The sequence below is a fragment of the Leiobunum rupestre genome, chromosome 11, assembly GCF_980474605.1.
Source record: "Leiobunum rupestre chromosome 11, qqLeiRupe1.1.hap1, whole genome shotgun sequence".
Taxonomy (NCBI): domain Eukaryota; kingdom Metazoa; phylum Arthropoda; class Arachnida; order Opiliones; family Sclerosomatidae; genus Leiobunum; species Leiobunum rupestre.
Window position 1 is genome coordinate 35,350,903 of NC_143394.1, and position 21,277 is coordinate 35,372,179.

Genomic DNA, 21,277 nt, shown 5'->3' on the forward strand with positions numbered 1-21,277 from the left:
ATGAAATGTTCAAAATACCCTCATTTTACCCATTACCCTCAATCTAAAAAAAAATCCCTCTCGAGGTCAAAATTACGCGAAAAAGGGTAAAATACCCTCAAAGTGGAAGCATTGAACACAGGAATTCATACTTCTACTCAGAATGCTTATCCTGCCGTATCGCGTATGGTAAGATCACTCTGACGGCTTTGGCCCCGCCTACGAGAGAAAAAATCCCCTCTGCGCGCGCTCCCCTCTCACGTTGTTGGTTGTTAAGTTAACACAGTGACGTCAAATAAACCGTCAGCCACATCGAGACGAAAATCTGCCGCGATAAGCATTCCAAGTAGAGGTATGTATTCCTGTATAACATCAATTTGGATCAAGGTTCATAGAAGAGAGAAAACTGAATTTTAACTTTTGAAAATCGTATTTCCTGCGATATTTTAAAGAACATGGGGGGAAAACTTAATTTTCGCGCTTTTGCGTTGATTTCTTCCTAATTTTTAGCATTTTCTTACCATAGAGTCTTCTTCTCCAAGGTTCGGTTTTTAAAGAAAAATGTCCAATCTCCACCTTCAAGAAAAATGTTATTGAATTCCCCAATCTCTAGGGCTTTCTAATCGCCCATTCTCCTAAGCTCTAGGGTTGTGATAGGGTTTTTCTACTACTGTTTTGGAACCAGCTTCAAGTTAAATCCTATCTCTCGCACTAGTACTTTTCTACCACAACCCGTCGTTACTGGGATTTTATTTACTATACGTGCGAAAGGCGACGGGAACAGTAGCGACTACAGAAGTATTACACTAGCCTATGGTAGATTCGCGTCAAACTAAAAATGGGAAATTATTTGCGTTAATTCCTCCAGAGTAAAAACTTTTAGTTAAATATCGAAATTCGATGTAAAGCTATTGCTATTGCCGTAATGTTATCATCGTTCCCAATAGCATACTACGAGTACTTACTTTAGTAAACGTTTTCCATTTGCAATCAAAAGTAGATTCCTTTACTTTCGTTCTATTTCTGAAAATTCCCTGATTTTTGCACACAATCCTAAGGCATTTGTGTGTACTAAGATCACGTACACATGTTGATCTTCAACAATTAGGTCTAGAAGGGTCAATTATATACAGATCCTCAATAGCCCAATATTAATTTTGGCGCTAGGGGGCTCACAAATTGGTCATTTTCCCATTTTAGTGTTTTTAGGCGATTTCCGACTTTAAATCTACATACTTTTTTTAAAATTAATATCGAATTGGTTGAAAATTTTATTTTTAGTTAGTGCTGATAATTTTGGAACTACGTTTACGGTTGCACCTATGAGCAACAAACACAGCACCACACACAAGGATAACGCAACCAGTAAAAAGTCGTGCATTTTTCATTGGTTAGACGCTTTAGCGCCTGCTTCCGTTGGAAAAGGAAAATTCGGAAATAGTCCGTAAAACGTTCCGCGTAAAGGTTCGTCAAATAAAAGTTGTACACAACATTGCGTTAGCGTTTTTAAAGGCTAGTTGCGTTATCTTTGCGTGGGGGTGTTGTGTTCGCTACTCCTAGATTGCATTAAAAAAAATTTAATTTTAAGTGAGATACGCACTATTGTGATATTTGAATTCCGTACCAATTGATACAGGCGCCATCTAACTCCAAAAAACATTAACCTTATAAATTTCCAAAACCCGGTAACTCGAAATGTTCGGTTTGTCTAAAAATTAATTTGATTTAACTGAGGTAGCTCGAAAAATTCGTTTTGTCTAAAAATTAAATAATATCAACGGGTTTGCGTTCCGCTAGCTTATTTCCAAAACCAGGTAAGTCGAAAAGTTTAGTTTGTCTAAAAATTAAAAAAAACAACGTGTTCGAGTTTCGCCACCTTATTTCCGAAACCAGGTAACTCGAAATATTCGGTTTGTCTAAAAAGTAAATAATATCAATGGGTTCGCGTTTCTAAAACCATTAAACCAGGTATCTCAAAAAATTCATTTTAGATAAAATTCTTGTACAAGATACACATTTTTTTCTAATTTAAATTTAAAATTTAAATTATATTTAATACATTGTGTGTACTTAAATGTCCGTGACATCTTGTTAGACTCATTTTCAAAATTCCCTGACTTTTAGACTGATTTTCAAAATCCCTGACGGTGGTATCATTTTTTTAAATTCCCTGACATTGATAACTATTTCTTAAAATTCCCTGACATTGATACTATTTTTTAAAATTCCATGACATTGATACTATTTTTTAAAATTCCATGACATTGATACTATTTTTTAAAATTCCCTGACTTTGGAAATATTTCTTAAAATTCCCTGACTTTGATACTATTTCTTAAAATTCCCTGACTTTGATACTATTTCTTAAAATTCCCTGACTTTGATAGTATTTCTTAAAATTTCTTAATTTTGGTACTATTTCTTAAAATTCCCTGACTTTGATACTATTTCTTAAAATTTCTTAATTTTAGAACTATTTCTTAATATTCCCTGACTTTTAGACTGATTTATAAATTTCCCGACTTTTTTTACTATTTCTTAAAATTCCCCGACTGTGGCAACCCTGCAAAGGTTCACCATATTTTCCGTCGACTTCATTGCTAAATAAATTAAATAGCTTTGCATTTTCTCCAGTTCTCATTTATAAACAAGAGAGACAAGTCTTGTTCGCATTTCATCTAACTGTTTGAACTGTGGTTCCAATTAGAATGAGCGAGTTCGTGACGTCAGTGTAAGCCTCTCCGTGTGCCTAATAAAGTAGGAAGTAAACGTAAAAGCAATCCAGGAAAAGACATTTTGGCTATATCAACTTTTATTTAAATCATCATCACGGTGATTTTGTTTGTTTCTTTCGTCTACAGTTAACCACACTTTTTCAATTTTGGGTTTTTTGTTAATTCAGTTTTTTTTTCCAGAACCTTCACACATATTCCACGTGTTAGGGTACCATGTGAAGTTGTGAGGAAGGGTGAACAGGGAAATGGGCAGGGTCCAGGGATATTTCTTGTTTTAGGGAGAAATTTATCCCCGCTAATATCATTTTTTTTGAAGAAACGAAACCAAAATACATGTTTTTTTTTCTGTTTATGTATATATATTTTTTTTCCAAAGAGGGAGGGTGAAAATTATAATTTTCAAAATAAAAATTCACGGCATATTTTTTATAACAGTTTTTTTTTGTCACGGTTTAAACGCTAGTGTTTTAATTCTCCACCTTCACACGCACAATTAAATGTTTTTTTTGTTTTGTTTGGAATAAAACACACGAGAAAATTTTATAATTAAAAAAAAACTTTTTTCTGAGAAAAAACATACACGCACACGGTTTTTTTAATCTGACTTCCACGTTTTTTTTGTTTAAGGTGTAACATTTTTGTCATTTTTTTCTCGTGGTTTAAATTTTTTTCTCCATTTGACGGTTTTTAAAACCGTTTAAAAACATTGAAAATGGTATATCACAGCATTATGGAAGTGCACATAGTCAGACAATATTTTCTCTGTTTTTATTAATATTTTTTTTTACAATTTTTAATCCTTTTTTATCAATCGTTTTTTTTAATACCCCAATACCCTTTTTCTTTAATTCTAGTATAATATATAAACATTTTTTGGGGTTTTTTTAAATTTATTTTTATTATTTTTTAATAAAACCAAAAACGAACGCTCGTGTTTTTTTAACACGGCGTTTCGATTTTCTCATTTTATTTTATTTTAATATAAAAAAGCGATATGCAAGCCTAATTTTAAGCTTTTTATTTATTTTTTTCTTAATATGAGCAATTTTAAGCACATTTCTTTATAATTTCCTTTAAATTTAAGAAATATTTCCCCTTAAAATAAAAACAATCGTGCAAAGCGCGAAATTAAAATTAATTTGAGCGAATTATAATATTGGAATTAATTAATTATTTGAACAATAATTAATTGTACTATAATTTTTTTATTAATTAAAGCGGGATAATTAGCTGGAATGTTTAATTTTACGCTATTTTGCCAGTATAAACCGAAACCCCAATTATATATATATCATATTAAGCTAAAACAGAGCTTTCGTCTTTTTCCGTTTTCTAAGTTTATGGTGTGATACAGGGTCTCGCGATAGGCGTGTACGAAGAAATATTAAAAACGCATCTAATTATGGGACAAATACACAGCACCCATTTTTGATAATTAAGGCCAATTAGTGGATTACTGTTGCGTTCAAATTTCATTTTTTTTTACAAGAACCAATTTTTTTTAAAACAAATATGGAACGACTAGAAAAATTGCTTGTTTGTTAACGTCTCTATTTCGGGTGATTATCTTCGAGTCTTCGTGAATTAAGGGATGAGGGATTTAATAATAAATTGTTTCAATTATCTGTATTTTCTGTGGTGTAGCGTGGATTTTATTTGTTATTGTAAACCGTTTTATTTACTGTTAAATATGACCGCTTAACTTAAAAAATAATTAAAAACTGTTGTGTTATGGATGTACATATGGTTGATTTCATATATGGTTGATTAACAAACAAAAAAATGATACGGGATTTATTTAATATCTAACATCTATTTGTATGGCATATTCAAATAACAAATGGTAAGGTACACGGTGACACTTTGACATTGGTTCCGGAAAGATTTCATAGGGATGTTCAGGAAAAACTACGCTCAATTTTCCTAGAGCTTGAATGAATAAAATAATTAGAGCTTGGATTTTACAAATTGTAGATGCTTCAAATATTTTAAAAATATTGGTAAAATAAATACGCAATCTTTTCAAGCTCAAAGATAAATTTAAATTAATTGTTAAATATACTAAACTATTTTCTATCTCCGTTAAAAATTAATGATCTTGAACAATGGTAAATAATTATTAACTCAAGTACGATAAATGATAATAATAATTACAAATTCAAATTACCAGAACGAATGACAAAGTTACACCTGTACGTATCGAAGATTATGGAAGTGAAAAATTTATGTTTAAACTGAAATTGAATATTGTCGCGAGCGTTTGGAGACGGAGGGGGAGGCAGAAATATTCACTATCCTTTTCCCATTAATTTTCATTTTGAATTTTTTCTTATTTCTTTAGACACCATTTTTATCTTTATGAGCAAATGTAAATGCGAACAGCACCAAGTTGGAATTTTCGTATTATTTCATAAATAAAATATTTGACAAATTAAAAACATTTTAATTTTTTATACGTATCTTTTAGTATCCCCATTCTATCGAATCAAGAAAAATATTTTTTTATTTTTTTTCGCACATAAATATAAAGTCTTCGTGAATTTGGCCAATTTTTTTTCCAAGTGTTGTATTTTAAATATTGTATTGTCAGGGACGTTTGACGAGATGAGTTGGGAGGGTGGGGAAATTACAGATGTATAGTGTTAAGAATCTGAATAGGGTTGAAACGGCGATTTCGAAGGCAGTATAGGGGGGGGGGGTAGGCAAGAATTACTTTTCTATAGTTTAGTGCCTAAATACCCATAAAAATTATGAATAAAAAATAATGGTAATAATAATAATTATAATAATAGTAATAATATGTTTAAAAACACGAATAAATGGATTTAAAATGTGACATTTTGTTATTTCGAGTAATCTATTGAAGTCAAATACGGACACGTTGAAGGTCGGTAATTGACACTGCGAGGGTTTGTGTTGATGTTTCGTACGAAGATACAATTTGTATTATATCCAGAAATGTTGTTTATCTGTGGTTAAGACCGGAGAACAATATATATTGAAATATAGAAACATTATATATAGATTTTTACGAACTATCTTTTAAAGGGAAAATTACACCTAGTGAACGTTATTATTATTTTGGTAGTATTCCTAACTACGAAAACCGACTACCGTCTAGATAGTTTACCCCTCTTTAATCGGTCTAATTTGATCCATTCCTCGAGACTGAGGTTGTTTTCCAACTACACTATAGTAGTTTTCCAACTACACTTTAGTAGTTTTCCAACTACACTTTAGTAGTTTTCCAACTACACTTTAGTAGTTTTCCAACTACACTTTAGTAGTTTTCCTCCCAAATCGTAATCGATATTAAAAGGAGTAATTTTCCCTTTAACTGAAGAAAAAATGTGATATAGCACTGTTTGAAATGTGAAAATTTGATATTTTCTGACCTGTACTACTGTTTTTAGTTATTATCTGAAAAATTCAAGTATTTCTGAAAAAGTTATACCACTTATAATAAATTTGTAGTTTTTTTAGGGTAACATGGGCTACACGACTTTTGTTTTATATTGGAGGGTAACTTTATACCAACGGCTTGAACAGGCATGCAGAACCAGGGGAGAGACTTTTCTTCCTGCTAGAATTGTATTTTGTATTATTATATAGACGAACACATCCCCTTTTGAAGGGGTTTTTCAGCCAAGGGGTTTTTAGGGGGAATACTTCAAACAACCGGTTTTTTGAAACTATCGTTATATATATCTTTTTTATTATTATTAATCTATCATTTTTTATGCTATACGGCAAAGTACAGCGGAGATTTTTTTTGGTTTTGAAAATCCTAAAAACTATGACTGGTACTGTTTTTTATTGTTTTTTATGTTAAGCTTAACACTGACATTCTGACTTTATATTCAACTAGTCATGGGGATTTATCCAACTTCTATTGTTTTTTTTATCGTGAATAGTAGTTTAAAACTGTTTGTAGAGCAGATTAATGTGAAATCTACCGCTTTATTTATTATCTTGGCACTTAAAAATCAACTGTATTTTGTTTTCTCCAGATCCGATAAAATATGGCTGTTTTTTTAACGGTTACAATTGAAATTTGAAAAATTAATTAACTGTTTGAAATAAGAGAACGCCACCTAATTCGTTTCGCGGTCACATTTTTCCCTATCCATTTTTATTTTCCCACTAGGTGGCGTTAACGTCAACTGCGGGGTGTAATTAATTAATTTTAACTTATGAAACTCCCATTTTATGATTTGAATACTATTTTTTAAGTGCAAGCTTTATGTTTAAAATGTAGTTAGCCTGTAATTTTTTTTTGGAAAATCGCTTTTTTATGTACATTTTGTTTTTACGAACACTTGTTTAATTTTCTTGGACGCCGGATTGTGTAAAAATTAACAATATTTAAAAGAAAGAATAGATGTTCACAATCAGTAAATGTTTTCGTTCCAAACGCGAAAAGCTTATGTTTAAGAAACGTTAATTAGAGACGTTATATCACATTTGGCGCAGCGAAAATTAAAAAATACCGAAGCAGGCCATGGGACAAGTTATGAAGTCCAAATTTTCGTATATTTTGTTTCATACCCCCAATAAATTAAAAAAAAAATGTTCCAATAAATTTTTCTACATTTTATACATCAGTAAAAAGTTAAGCCGCCATTTTGGGTTTTTTTTCCTGTATATTAATATCGTAGCTTTTTTGTATCGCGAAAAAAAGAACGATTTTTCTAAGCGTTTGTTTTTCTTACATTATAGCTAAATACAACGGACAAAATCATTGTTTTTTGTATTTTTTTTCTGAAAAAATGTTTTTCACACTTGTATAAAACGTTTATTTTTTTCTACCATACTTTTTTCACGATATTTCTAAACTGTATTTGGAAAATTGTTTTTTTTTAAATATTTTTGAAATATCATTTTTTTTGTAATGGAGGGGTGTATGGGGGTTATAATTCTTGCCACAGTCATAATATGCCTATTTTCTAAATGTTAACAATATTCTTGATTTTTTTGACCAGCGAAATATGTTTTTGAGAGGGGGGAGAGGATAATAGCCTTTTTTCACTTTCTTAATAACTATAACACCTTTTTTTGAGACATTTTTGCATCAGCATGACTTATTTATAGAGTAAGAATAGAATGCATACGTTTAGGACATACAAATTTGTTTTTTTAAATTCACCAAAATATATCATTATTAGTAGAATTTTGATTATTTTTCGGGGTTTATTTGTTTATTATTTTTTGGATATACATAATGATGTTATTGTTATCACAGTTTAATTTTTCCATACTCAAATTTTTTCTTCTCAATCGAGTGTTTTTTTTTTAATTTTATTTTTAGTCTCGAAAAAAACGCTTTTTTCCATCGGACTATGACGTAATCATCTCCCCCTCAATGATTGGTTAAAATAAATCGCCTTCGTATTATAGGGTCAAATCGAGAATTATAATTTTTAGGGATGGTATTAATTAAACATTTAGGGTGAATACGTGTTTTTCAGATGACTTTATATTTCTAGCTGTAGCGTAAGACGTTTTATGCAAATTTACATTTTTTTACGAATATTTTACGCAATTTTGGTGTTGAGAAATTAAGAAATAATTTACGCGAATATTTATAAAGACAGACAGCGCGGAGCCAAGATAAATTGTTACGAAAAATTAAACCTTGAAAGCGAGAAAAATGTTCTAAGCTGTACAAAAACACGAAGCGAGCTTTTGGAAATTGTTTTTACGGGCATCAGTACCAAGTGACAATTTTTATACTTTTATCGAATACTTTCAATTAATAATAAACCGGTTTGTGTTGATATATGCCATTAACTTTGTCAATTGAAATAGGGGTTCTATGTAAACAAACTTTTACAAAAAAATGACTGCTTCCAAAAGTCTATATTTTTAAAAAAAATATTACCCCTCGAATAAAAAGGTTGTAATATTTTTTTTTCTTAACAATTCTCCCTAATTTCAATAAAACTTAACTTCATTATTACTATAACACGCAAAAACTGTTTTGGGGAAAAATCTTTGGTTCTACATGTACTTTTCTCACTTAAAAAAAACGTTTATTTATGTCCGTAATAAAATATATTTTCTTCGAAGTACGAGTGTTGAAAAATTATTTTCGCATCGTTAAACGACAAACCACCGATCGATTTATTATAATTATTTTAACAAAAAATGACTTAAGTTTTAGCTAAGCTATAACTTTTATTTTACTAGTTATGAAATAACTAAAAAAAGGGCGACTATATAAGTAATAATAAAAATAATAATCCTTTATAAATTAAACGAACTTTCAGTTCGATTTTATTTAAAAATTATATTTTTTTCGTAAATATAAGAAAACTGACAAACATAGAGCTTTCAGCCAAAGTTTAATGACATTTTAAAAATTGTCAATCAATTGTGTATAATAATCAACGGTGGTTTAATATAGCTTTAAAATAAAAATAAATAATATTTTTTTTAAAATGTACTACGAAGAAAATGTATTATATTACAAAATCGACCTTAAGGTTTTTTTTCTGTAAAGTATAAGGGTTTAAATCGTAAATTTGGTTTCGAATTAAATTTTGACGATAGAAATGATTTTGAATTCAAGATGATCGAATAATTTCTTTAAGTGAGTGTACCTTTACTTTATTGCACATTCGGTTGTTTCAGCTGCTTTATTATAACTATGAACTTATTTTCTTACCGATTTCATTAATAATTTTCTTCTTAAATAATTTAACCCATTTTTCTACAAACATTTCATCTCTTTTGGTACAAAGTAAACGGCGCGCGTCAATGCTCTCTCTCTCCTATTTCGTTTATTTCAAACAATGGCAATTTAATTGTACTCGTAAGCCTAACTAGTCTATTATTTTTCGTGATATTACACTTTATCCGCCATCTTATCATATTTATATCATATAAAGTCGATCTTAAAAAATTAGAAGAGAAATGAAAGATAACAGGAGGAGAGAGGTTGATGAAATAACGATTTTTTAACGATATAAAATGGTAAATTAAAAGTATAAAGAGGTTCGATTAGTCAAAGTATAAATGCGGGGAAGAGGTTTGAAGGCCTACCATATGATGACGTGACGCATTTTTGGGACGTCACGTCTTGAGCTCCACCTATCCGTCACGTAAATTATCTTTACGTCAACGTCTTTTTTATATATAAATTACCTCCACTCGCAGAGAGTCAAATTTTTATATTATCATTACATAACAAGCGAAAAAAGTTTTAAACCTCTGTCGAAGAGTTTTTTTAAATATCAAGCTAGATTATCAATTTAATTATCTTTTGTTTATAATCTTGGCTTTTTTTTAAATAATTATATCGTCAGTTTTTAAGATTCTCGGGAGATCTCTTAATTTTTTCTTTTTTTTTATTATTTTGGCAAAATTCTAAGATCGGTAATTTGATTTCCGATTTTTCTTATATTCATTTAAATATATTTTGTTTACGAGCGCAAACCTTTTTTTTTGTTATATAAATCCAAATTTTGGATGTATATAAGAACGCGAAATATCGGTGCGGTGGTGTCAGAAGTAAATTAAGTGTCTCTCGAACACACACTACGCGTTGATATTCACGAACTGGAAACGCGGTTGAGTTTGGAATATATTTATATATATATTTGAATTTCATCAGTGATCCCTTACTTATGTTCAACAATAAATCGATTTAGAAAGAAGACTCTTCGTTCGCGTTCTTTTGATAGACCATCCAACAAAAACCTTTTAATATTCCAGCGACTTTTTATTTTTTGTTGAAAATTTTCCGACGCCGAGTCGCGTTGGTTTTTGGAATTTTTGTCGAGATTGATAGAAAGATAGATGGCGGAACTAGTAAACGAAGGGTCGTTTCGGGTCGAACGCTTGTTGATCGGGATCGTACGAATATCAGTCGAGCTTGATTCCGGACGAAGAGGACGTGGGCGAGGTGGGCTCTTGCTTGATGCCCTTTTGCGACATGGCCAGCAAGGCGTTTAAGCTGTCTTCGGGGCTCTTCGAGTCGCCGCCGCCCATTCCCACGTAGTTTCCGCTTCCGGAAGACGAGACCCCCGGGGAGCCACCGTGGTGCGAGGACACGGAGTGGTGGTTGTGGTGGCCTGTCGCGTGCATCGGGTGCGCGTGCAGTTCGGTGCCGTCGGGCAGCGAGCAGTCGGGAGGCAGGCCGTTGGCCGTCACCGGCGAAGACGACGTCATCCCGCCGCCCATGCCGCCGCCCGGGCCGTTGCTGGGGCCGTTGAGCGTCACCGGGCTATGGCCGTTGGGCGACCCTAAAACGGGCGACACGGCGGACGAAGAAGTCGGCGACATCATGGAGTTAGTGACCAGGCCGTGGGCCGAGGAGTTGCCGCCCATCAAGGAGGCCGAAGGGGTCGAACAAGGCGGGGGCGCCACCATCGAAGACGAAGACATTTTGTTGTAGTCCCGATCCAGCGTCGGCGGTCGCCCTCGAGGTCGGCCCGTGCCCATCCCTGGATGGTGGCCGCCCACGCTACCGTTTCCGTGCCCGCCGCCCATACCCAGAACGTCCGTCGGGGGCCGACAAGGCGGTTGAAAACGAATGTCCAAGTTCCTCGAATCTATCCTGCAGTCCATCGACCTGGAGTCGGGTCGATTGTCCATCCTCGAATCAGGCCTTCCGTCCATTCTAGAGTCCGAGCGGCAGTCCATCCTAGAGTCGGGCCGACCGTCCATCCTAGAGTCGGGTCTGCAGTCCAGCCTGGAATCCGGTCGAGCGTCCATTCTGGAATCTGGCCGGCCATCCAAGCGGCCCATTCCTCCGTCCATCCTCGAGTCCAGGCGACCGTCGACGCGGCAATCGAGCCTCGAGTCCATCCTGGATTCCGGTCGGCTGTGGCCCCCGGATTCCGACCTGGCCTCGTTGGCCCTGGCGTCCATGGCGGCCGTCTCCTGTTTGATTTGGTTGGCCAACTCCTTAACCACGCGGAGCCCTTCGTCCATCAGAGTCTCCTGGACCAGTTGTTTGGTAATCTGCACGTTGCCCTTTTTCAAGGCCGTCGACGAGACCAGCTTCATGGCCGAATACATGTCCGAAGTGGTGCAGGGTCCCATCGACATCGAGGTGGGACACGAGCCGCTGTTGCTGTTGTTGGCGTTGTTGACGTTGTTGACGTTGGACGCGGAAGAAGCCACGCCCACTCCGCCGGAAGGGTGACCTCCCAGACCGGAAGCTTGCAGAGACGCCGACGCCGAATGGTTGGAATCCTGCGACGGCGAGTCGTGAGCGTCGTGACTCAGAGTCGGAGACGAAGTGTTGCTGTAGGCCGAGAACTGAGAGTCTGAGGTACACACGGAGAACAGCCAAAAATGGGTAAGCGCCAAGAGAGCCGAATGATTCGAGAGCGAGAAGAGTTAATACACCAAACGCAAAACAGGTCCGAGAAGAATTTTAAGTGGAAACCAAGTAGAGGAAAGGGATACGAGAGGAAAAAGAATTAAATTTAATCCGAGTTGTAATGCTTATTTCGAGAGGAGGAAGCGAGCAGGTGCTTTAAACAACAGCTAGAACGGTGCGCCTCGGGGCAACGCCCGAAGCTTTCTACAATCAAGCAAGGGGAACAGGACATTAGGGACGATACTACAACAATCCACTTCAACCAGTCGCTCATTGAAAAAAGCCTTTTCAATGGGCCATCGGTTTTTCTTCAAAAAAGGAACCCAAACCAAAGCATGCCGGGATAGAGGATCGATGACAAATATTCCGCACAAACCTGTATCGTCAGTGTCCATTTTCTCCGGCTCGGAACAAGTAGAGAGTCTTCCGTAGCCCTTTCCAGAGACATACCTGAGTGTCCAAGCGAGACATTGAAAATACAAAAAAAAAAACATGGGTCGAAACGTTAATACATTTTTAAGTCAATTTTGTTATCTATATCCATTCGGGGTTCGTAGGAACATTTCCGATCTTAAAAACCCTGAATTTTCCAAGTTGTGTCCCAATATCCCTGGCCGTTTTTGGTAGTATTCCTACCAAAAACAATTTTGAATATCACCAAGTACCAACATTATATAAGATATTTTATTAATTTTTCATTGGCTTTGCTACGAGATGTTTAGGTAATGCCTGGTTTAGTTTACTAAATATCCCTGATATTTTTCAACTTACTTGCCTTTGAGTTTTTACAAAATTATTTAAATCTCCGACTTATCCGTCATGATTCACAAAATTGTTTAAATCTCCGACTTATCCGTCATGATTTACAAAATTATTTAGATTCCCGACTTAGCCCTGATTTTTTGTAAATTATTTAGATCCCTGACTTTTTTACAAATTCTATTAAATCCCACACTTATCTCTGACTTTTTACAAATTCTATTAAATCCCACATTTATTCCTGACTTTTTACAAATTCTATTAAATCACACACGTATCCCTGACTTTTTTACAAATTCTATTAAATCCCACACTTATCCCTGAATTTTTACAAATTCTATTAAATCCCACACTTATCCCTGAATTTTTACAAATTCTATTAAATCCCACACTTATTCCTGAATTTTTACAAATTCTATTAAATCCCACACTTATTCCTGAATTTTTACAAAAGTAATTAAATCCATGACTGTTTACAAAAGTATTTAAATACCTGACTGTTTACAAAAGTATTTAAATACCTGACTGTTTACAAAAGTATTTAAATACCTGACATTTTAAATTCCCAACTTATCTCTGTAGTTTTACAAAATTATTTAATTTCCGACTTAGCCCCGACTTTTTGTAAATAATTTAAATCCCTGACTTTTTACCAATTCATTTAAATCACACACTTATCCCTGACTTTTTACAAAATCATTTAAATTCTAGAGTTATCCTTAACCTTTTCCTTTCATTTTAGTGATCAGTGATTTATCCAACTTATCCCGTTCCGTACGTACCCAGCCATTTAGTATTTAGTATAATTTGGGCCAGGGTAGAAGCAAATGAACCAAATAAAATGTCTCTCTTTTTTCGCCGCCAATAACCGTAGACAACTTTTTCGAATCGCGTATTTAGACAATTCAAAACGTGAAAAGGGTCGTAAAGATTTTTTCGGGACGTTCCGTTTTCTAAAACGTACGTCTGAAATTCGGAAGACCCGTTGAAAAGAAAATGGTTATTTCCGACGTGTGCCAGGGTGGGGAAGAAACCCAAAATGCGTCACTGTGGTCTGCGGAAAGGAATAATGCCAAAAGAAGATTCGTGGGGTAAAGGGTGGGCCAAAGGATTTTGACGGAGCGTGAGAGGGGGGGCGTGGGTGATGGGGCGAAGACGCAAACGCCCCATCATGAATATGCAAAGCGGAGATCTTCTGACAGGGGGGGGGGGAGGCGAAATGGGGATAGAGGGGGGGGCGAAATGGGGATAGACGAGGGGGGACGAAGAGGGGACGAGATCACTTCCTCGGTCAATGTTAGGAATATAAATTAAAATATGCTAATGATCAAATAAGGAATTCGATAGGGAGGAAGGAATTAAAGCCGATTGCGCGCCTTCAAATTTAAAGACGGGACCACGGAACCATCATCACCAGCCCTAAGCACCCTTTGACACGCAGCCCCCCCCCCCCCCAAAAAAACAGATGTAAAGGACTTTTCATCGGAATTTTTTTAAGAAACTTCTCCATTATTTGGTACATTTTACACATTCGTTATAATGACGTACCGCTCTTTTAATTGATTCTAAATATTGTATTGTAACAATATCATGAGGAAGTCTAAAAAAAATTAATGTGAAATTACACCCCGGGTAGCACTTTCACAGTTAAGGGCAAGGCTTAGCGAAATTTAAAAAGTTTTCAAAATGAAATGTAACGGTGATTACGTTAGATTCATCGTGCAGTTAAAGTTAGAGAGCGCGCGCATATTTTTGTTTTTGTTGAGCTCGCGCGAAAACGCGCGAGACCCTCTACACGGAAGTATTAAATAACACTTTTTATACATTTATGCGTATATATTATTTTATAGAAAGAGCTATTATTAATTATTGCAAAAAAATTACATAATTATCAAAAATGCAAAGTTAATATATATCCAGATTATAGATTGGGTAGTCCTTTTAAATATTGGTCAGTGGCGAAGAAAGTTGGTAGCAGGAAATAAAATCCACGGATAAGGCTAAAAGAGCCATACTTATTGTTCTCATGTTACTTATGATAAAACCAATCAGGTAATTAGTGTATCCTGATCTAGTAACCCTGGGGTTCGATTCTAGAATTATCTTTAAAAAAAGAATTCCTAACTTAAGGACAAATCCTTAATTCGCTCTTAAGGATAAGCTAAGGACCATTAATTTTTTTTGGGTTAAAATTCGTATTCTACTAGAAAGTAGGTTTCATTATTATTAAATGAAATTATGAAAAAATATTGAGCATAATGAAATTCTCAAAGTTCGATTATTTTAGAGGAGATATTAGAGGAGGAATTACTGTTAAATACACTATACCTTAAATATTTGTAAACTTATTATTGTCCATGGGTTTTATTATAAAGTAAACGCATTAATTTTAAGAAAATAAAAACGCTAGAATAAAATATTTTTAAAATTGAAAAATACTTCCACGTGTAATTCTTTTTTTCTTTTTAAAATTAATACTTTTACACTGTACCTCAATTAACATGAACAAATATTTTAAAAAGAATAGTTATTAATTAAATAATTATGATATTATTTCTTATCTGAAAATCGCTGTTAGGTGTGCTTTTTTGACAATCGCTATAGCAGCTAAAAATGAAATTTCAATATTTACCAAGGCGGCCATTTTAAAATACGATTCGAGCCATATAAGAATAATTTTTGGTCCTTACGGCTATAAGGAGAGGCTTTATCTTAAGGACTATTTTCTTGTAGAATCGAGCCCCTGGATCCGTACGCTCCAAATTTAATTCAAGCAAAACTTTTAACAGAATTTACAAAACTCAATCAGTAGTTTCTTAAGAATCATCAATTGGAAAAAGAGAGATTAATCGTAACGCGAATGTAACAGACCAAAATCCTTCTCAAAAGATTTAAAAGAAAGCGAGTATTTTCACGCAATTCCGCCTCTAAGTACATTAAATTCTTATTGTTTCAAATTTTTAATCCGTCTAAGAAACCGTGTACAGCTAAAAGTTTATTTTCGTAGAGAGAAAATGAAGACTTATTACGTATAGTAAGAAAGGAAATAATCCAAATCTCGATTAAGCGGAAGCGTGAAATTGGTCGATTTCGATGGCCCAAAGATGGGGCTAGGCGCGCCAAGATCGGAGGGAGGGGGGAGTGAGGGGGTGAGGGGTAAGTGAAGATACTGTGACAGAGTGGAAAAAGGACGGAGGACAAGAACCGCGAAATGGGATGCGAAGAAGACGCGGGTAGTTCTTAGAGGCGATGCACCCTCGACTCTAGTGTCGGGTTAGTGGAAGGAGGGGGTCGTACGGGATGGGCTAAATAAGGATTTGCCCGAAGAGTGGCGTGGTGGGGATGGAGAGGCTCGGACTTGTTTTTAAGCTCATTTTGCTAAGCCTATTCCGGGGAAGCCAAAAGGGCTTTTAAGAGTCGTAATGAACTCTGAATGCTTTCGGAAAAGAAAGCTAAAACTAAAGAGAGAAAGGACCTCTGGTGGTGGGTGGGCGAACGACGAATGTCACTGGTCATTAATTTTTGCAGCCAAACGACGCGAGTCATATGCAAATGAGATGGACGCGCCGATTTAGAAGCGTATAAGTGGGTGGCGTTGGAGGTGGCGGGAAAAAAGACGCTTATATATATATAGCCTCCCATCCCAAAGTCACTTTTCTAAAAGCGAAGAGAAAACGGAGAGGGGGGGCGTGAAGAATTTGTCTAAAAAAGATGAAACCTACTGTTCAAACTGCAGCGCGCGCGCCTGCGAAATTTCCCGACCAATCTTGATCAAGTTCGGGCTAATGTTTTTCCCGCCCCAAGTCAGATGTCGCTAGCGTCGCTTGGCGCGAAAGACGCGGGAATGATTGGCGGCCTATTCAACGAGCGCCGTTCCCCGCTTCCGAATCGAATTAAAAGAATACGCGCGCGCGCAGCCGATTACGGAGACGAAAGAAAAAAAGTCTACTAATAAACGGGCTGCTTCATTCTTCCGAGCAAAAAGAACCAATCAAAAGCGTTCTATTTTACACTTAGCAACAAACTGTCACTCTTTCCTAGCGACGCGAAAAAGGAGTCACTAACGCCATCTACCATCGGAAAGATGCGACTTTGTTTCGAAGAATGTTCTAGTAAGTAGGCTTAATGTGGTCTTGAGAAAAAACTCGAAATTCCTAAACTGGAAATCAATTAAATGTAAAAGATTGAGAACGTTAAACAGATTTAAGTTCCTTTAGATTATTTATTAATTTGTCATTATTTCGCCGTAGTAAGAGTCAGTTTTCATTACAAAAGCGATTTAATTATGCCTTGGTCCACGCAATCTTTACCTGTAAATGGCATACAGCGCCAAATTCTTTCACGGTGGTTGTGTGTACTACTTAATCAGCTCGATAATAGGGACTTGGCAGTATGACGTAGATACTACGTCACAATCCTTTTTACAATTAGAAAATAAGAATACCAACATGGCGGCGTGACGTCATGCGTATTTAACAAGTTGTTTTGGGGTTCCAAACCATCTCCCAAATGGATCAAAGGGGAAGGGTGTGAAGCCTAAGTGGCGTTCGGGTCAAAAAAGGGGTTGCAAAGTTTAAACCCCACCCGAAATGAAATCCTGGATACACCCTTGGTTAAAGTTCGTTGTCGCGACCACAAGATGCGTATAGTCGAAAAAGTTCCGTTAGAGCAAAAGCTAAACTAATGTGAAAGGAATTTGCAAGTTTCTCAAGAAAATTTCACCGTGAGAAGAAAAAGACTAAAAAGAGGAAGGATCTGATAGAGTGCAAACTTTTGGTTGATACTTTTCGACGACTCGACCAAGCTAGTATTTGTCGGGTTACATTAGCGGCGAGGCGTGAAGCCAGAGAGGTGGTTCTTAAAGGAGGCTTTGGCCCCTGCTGCCGGAATTCGATGGGTTGGAAGATAATTCTATCCCCCATTGGCCCCCTTCCCCTCCTAGCGTCTGGAATTAAACCGGCGACCACGGAATAAATAAGGACGGTCAGTATACCGTAAAAAAGGTCTAGCCAAAAGTCGACAGGCAACCGGTTAAGAAAGTCAACAGAAAGTGTCATTCTGACCTGTCTAGCCTTCGGATCTGTCGGCTGAGCTCGCTTTGCTCGTTGATGAGCTGCATCTGTTGAGTCGAGATCTGTTCTAGTTGCAGTTGCACTTGTCCCACGGCGCCGAAATTGCCGCATTCCCGGGTTTGTTGCAAACGGGCCTTCAACTCTTCCTGTTGGCCACCAAGCCCTTTCAATTGTTCTACAATATTTTCCAGTCGTTCCTATGATTCACAAATTTATTGGTTAAGTTTAAACGGGACATTATCTCAAAGTTCGCGGTTTAAAATTGGGGTTGTTTACGTTACTAACAAGGTATATAAACTATTTATTTATTTATAATTAGGGATAATGACTATGATCGGATTTTGGGATGGGTGCATTGATGAAAATCGACTAAGCAGATTCTCCCTAAGTGTAAATAAATAAATTGGTATTATTTCGTTTGTTTAACACGAATAACTACATGTTCATTTATATCTAACATCAAATTCTGGACTAAATTATTAAATGATATATCTAATTCAACAGTATGACTTGGGCCTAAGGTGGTACCTTTGGTATTAGCCTAGCTGATTATTATTATTATTATTATCATCATCAGTATAAAGTTTTGTAGGACTACATTACAACTTAGGTCAATTGATATTGATCCCATTTCATCCAAAACATTCTTCTAAATCATATTTTTAGCAATTCCACTTTAACCCAATTGATTGATCAGAAAAATATTTAACCCAAAATAATAATATTTTTAGCAATTCCACTTTAACCCAAATTGATTTATCACAAAAATATTTAACCCAAAATAATCATATTTTTAGCAATTCCATTTTAACCCAAATTGATTGTTCAGAAAAATATTTAACCCAAAATAATCATATTTTTAGCAATTCCACTTTAACAAAAATTGATTTATCAGAAAAGTATTTAACCCAAAATAATCTATCCCGATTTTTGGTTACGAAAGACCTCAATAGTTTGAGAGATTACCTCCGCAACAAAAACCACTAAGCAGTGCCCAAAATGTCAAAGGTAACAGAAGAACAAACATTTTTAAGCCTTTAGCTGGACTTTTCTGTAAACTATTTTTTTCTAATGTAGTTAATTTTTAAAGTTCTTAAATTTATCGTAAATTTTTTTCCCATTAGTTAAAGGGGAACGGCCAAGCTTTTCCAAACATCGTTTTATTTGCATATACTTACACGTACCTTATTTTGTCTTGAAAAAATAGTTTTTGGTCTAAAAAGTTGAAACGCAAAATAACGCCATCTTAAGGTGTATCGCCAGCGCCAGCGCCCTAGGGCCTTAGTGAGAGATTTGCGAACTATCCTAACTTTTAAAATCGCGCAATTTAGGCTTAGGTTTCGTATAACTGGAACGCCCCGCGCGTGCAAACCAAATCTTTCGCGTCTTCTTCGTTGTTTTTCTGTCTCACCGATTTCTCACCAGGCGTCGCGGCGGACGCGCGCTTTTCAATTTCCCGAAATTTCTTTATTTTATTAAAAATTAACCACTTAATATTTTTTGATGCGGTTTTCGTGATAATTTTTAGTTTTTAACGGGCTATAGGGCTATCTAACTTGTTAAAGCTTGACCGTTCCCCTTTAAAATAGTTTTGAAAGACGAGAAAAGTAGTAAGTGAACTACCTGTCGCCTTCGTTTCTCTTCCTCGAGCTGAGCCTTGTCGGCAAACCTGCTGGGGCTGGGGTCGAGACGGGGCCTTTTACTGCCTCCGCTGCAAGAGTCCTCGTCGTAGCCCTTGCCGTAGCAATGAGACCTGCAAGATTCGTCCAAACTGTGCATTTGTTCAAGCAGTCCGAAACAAAAGTCGGGTAATTCGCTATCCGAATGTCACAACCATCGCCCGAACAGCGCTGACGGCCAAAGACGCTTCGAGGTCATCGATTGATAACCATTCTCGTATAAACGCCCTATTCATTCTTTTGGATACTTACTCGAAAACTTAGGTCGAAATGTCGGTCATAGTTTTATGGGGAAAAGCTGATTTTAACCTTCGTGCGGATTCGGACACTCGCAAAGTTATTTAAACCTCAAAATTATTTCGGGACTCCTATACTGATATCTAGATTTTAAATTAATTTTTTTACGTTTTTATGTTATTATTGAGATTTTAAATTAAAATTTAAGTTTTTATGCTATTATTGAGATTTTAAATTAAAATTTTTACGTTTCTATGCTATTATTGAGATTTTAAATTAAAAATTACGTTTTTATGTTATTATTGAGATTTTAAATAAAAATTTACGTTTCTATGCTATCATTATTATTATTATTATTATTCATTTCCGCCCGTATTTCGAGACTTTCAAATTGATTTCCAGATTTTAAAAAATATTTTTATTTTACAATAGAGACTTGTACTTTCGACATCCGACACTTCAAGCCTTCAACTATCCAGTGACTGACACGACATCGCCCGTGCTATTTCGCATAGATAATAAAAACCAATAGAAAATAGCTGCGATAGTGAATACGTCTTTGGCCGTTCGCTTAAGGCGACAATGTGACAAGGATAATTCATTAATAGGCTTATATTATATAATTAGAATTAAGAATTTAAAACAAATAGGCTTAAAATTAATCTGAAGAATTCAAAACGATACGCTATATTCGCGGTGTCGGGGGAATCCGCGATCAAAGTGGCGTTCAGAGGGGATCCAACTTCGTTATCGATTTGGAACGCGAAAACGGGCACCGTAGCGCCACTGTCGGGGGAGATTCGAACTATTTAGTTAGGGGCGCCAAATTTTAACATTTAATGATCTTCGATCCGCAACTTTCCTAATATCTATTCGATTCGAGTAGTTCTTGGTATAGTTAGATTCCGTTTAATCTTTAAGCTGGATATTTAAGGGATCAAAATCGGATTGGTACGCGCCAAATTCATCCGATAGATGGAGGCGGCGTCCGGTACTCTGTTTAATACGGGATTTACCTCTCATTTAGTAGTTAACCGGGACCAGAACGCCTAAATAGTCAAACACCAAAAAATACCGAACTTTCTTCCACTAATTACGCAAATTAGGTTGGCGGAAAAATCTTAATTACATCAAGTCAGCCCTCATACCGAAGACGGCGTAAGGACGAAAAATGAAAGAAAAATATTTCGGGATGCTTCAAAACCGAGTTAACCAAAAAAGCGAGTGGAAAAAACCAAGCAAAACAGCCAGGGGCCTAAATAGGAACAATTTTTTCAACCCGATGGAAAAACTAAACTCGTGTTAACGAAGCCTGTTTAATTAAAGCAATAACAAAAGCCGGTATATTTAGAAAAAAAAACCCCTTTGGATCATAAAAAAAAGTTCCGCTAGATGTCGCGGAAAAACGTTAATTGCCCATTTTGTTGTGACAGCCTTTTTTACATATTTTTTTACAGCGTTTTCCTAAACGTGTCAGAAAGGCTC

General features: G+C 35.7%; 1 protein-coding gene across 10 annotated transcripts in view; it reads right to left on the reverse strand.

Moving 5' to 3' along the window:
* Window positions 1-9,102: 9,102 nt before the first annotated feature.
* Window positions 9,103-21,277, reverse strand: part of nab (NGFI-A-binding protein homolog) — a 145,261-nt gene continuing 133,086 nt past the window's right edge. For all 10 annotated transcript variants that reach the window (XM_090162416.1, XM_090162417.1, XM_090162413.1 and 7 more), the window contains 4 exons: window positions 19,500-19,647; window positions 17,868-18,073; window positions 12,422-12,495; window positions 9,103-11,989 (listed from right to left, as the gene is read on the reverse strand). In XM_090162416.1, the coding sequence (XP_090018542.1) occupies window positions 10,581-11,989; window positions 12,422-12,495; window positions 17,868-18,073; window positions 19,500-19,647 (1,837 nt within the window). In that variant the 3' untranslated portion in view covers window positions 9,103-10,580. The remainder of the gene's footprint in view (window positions 11,990-12,421; window positions 12,496-17,867; window positions 18,074-19,499; window positions 19,648-21,277) is intronic.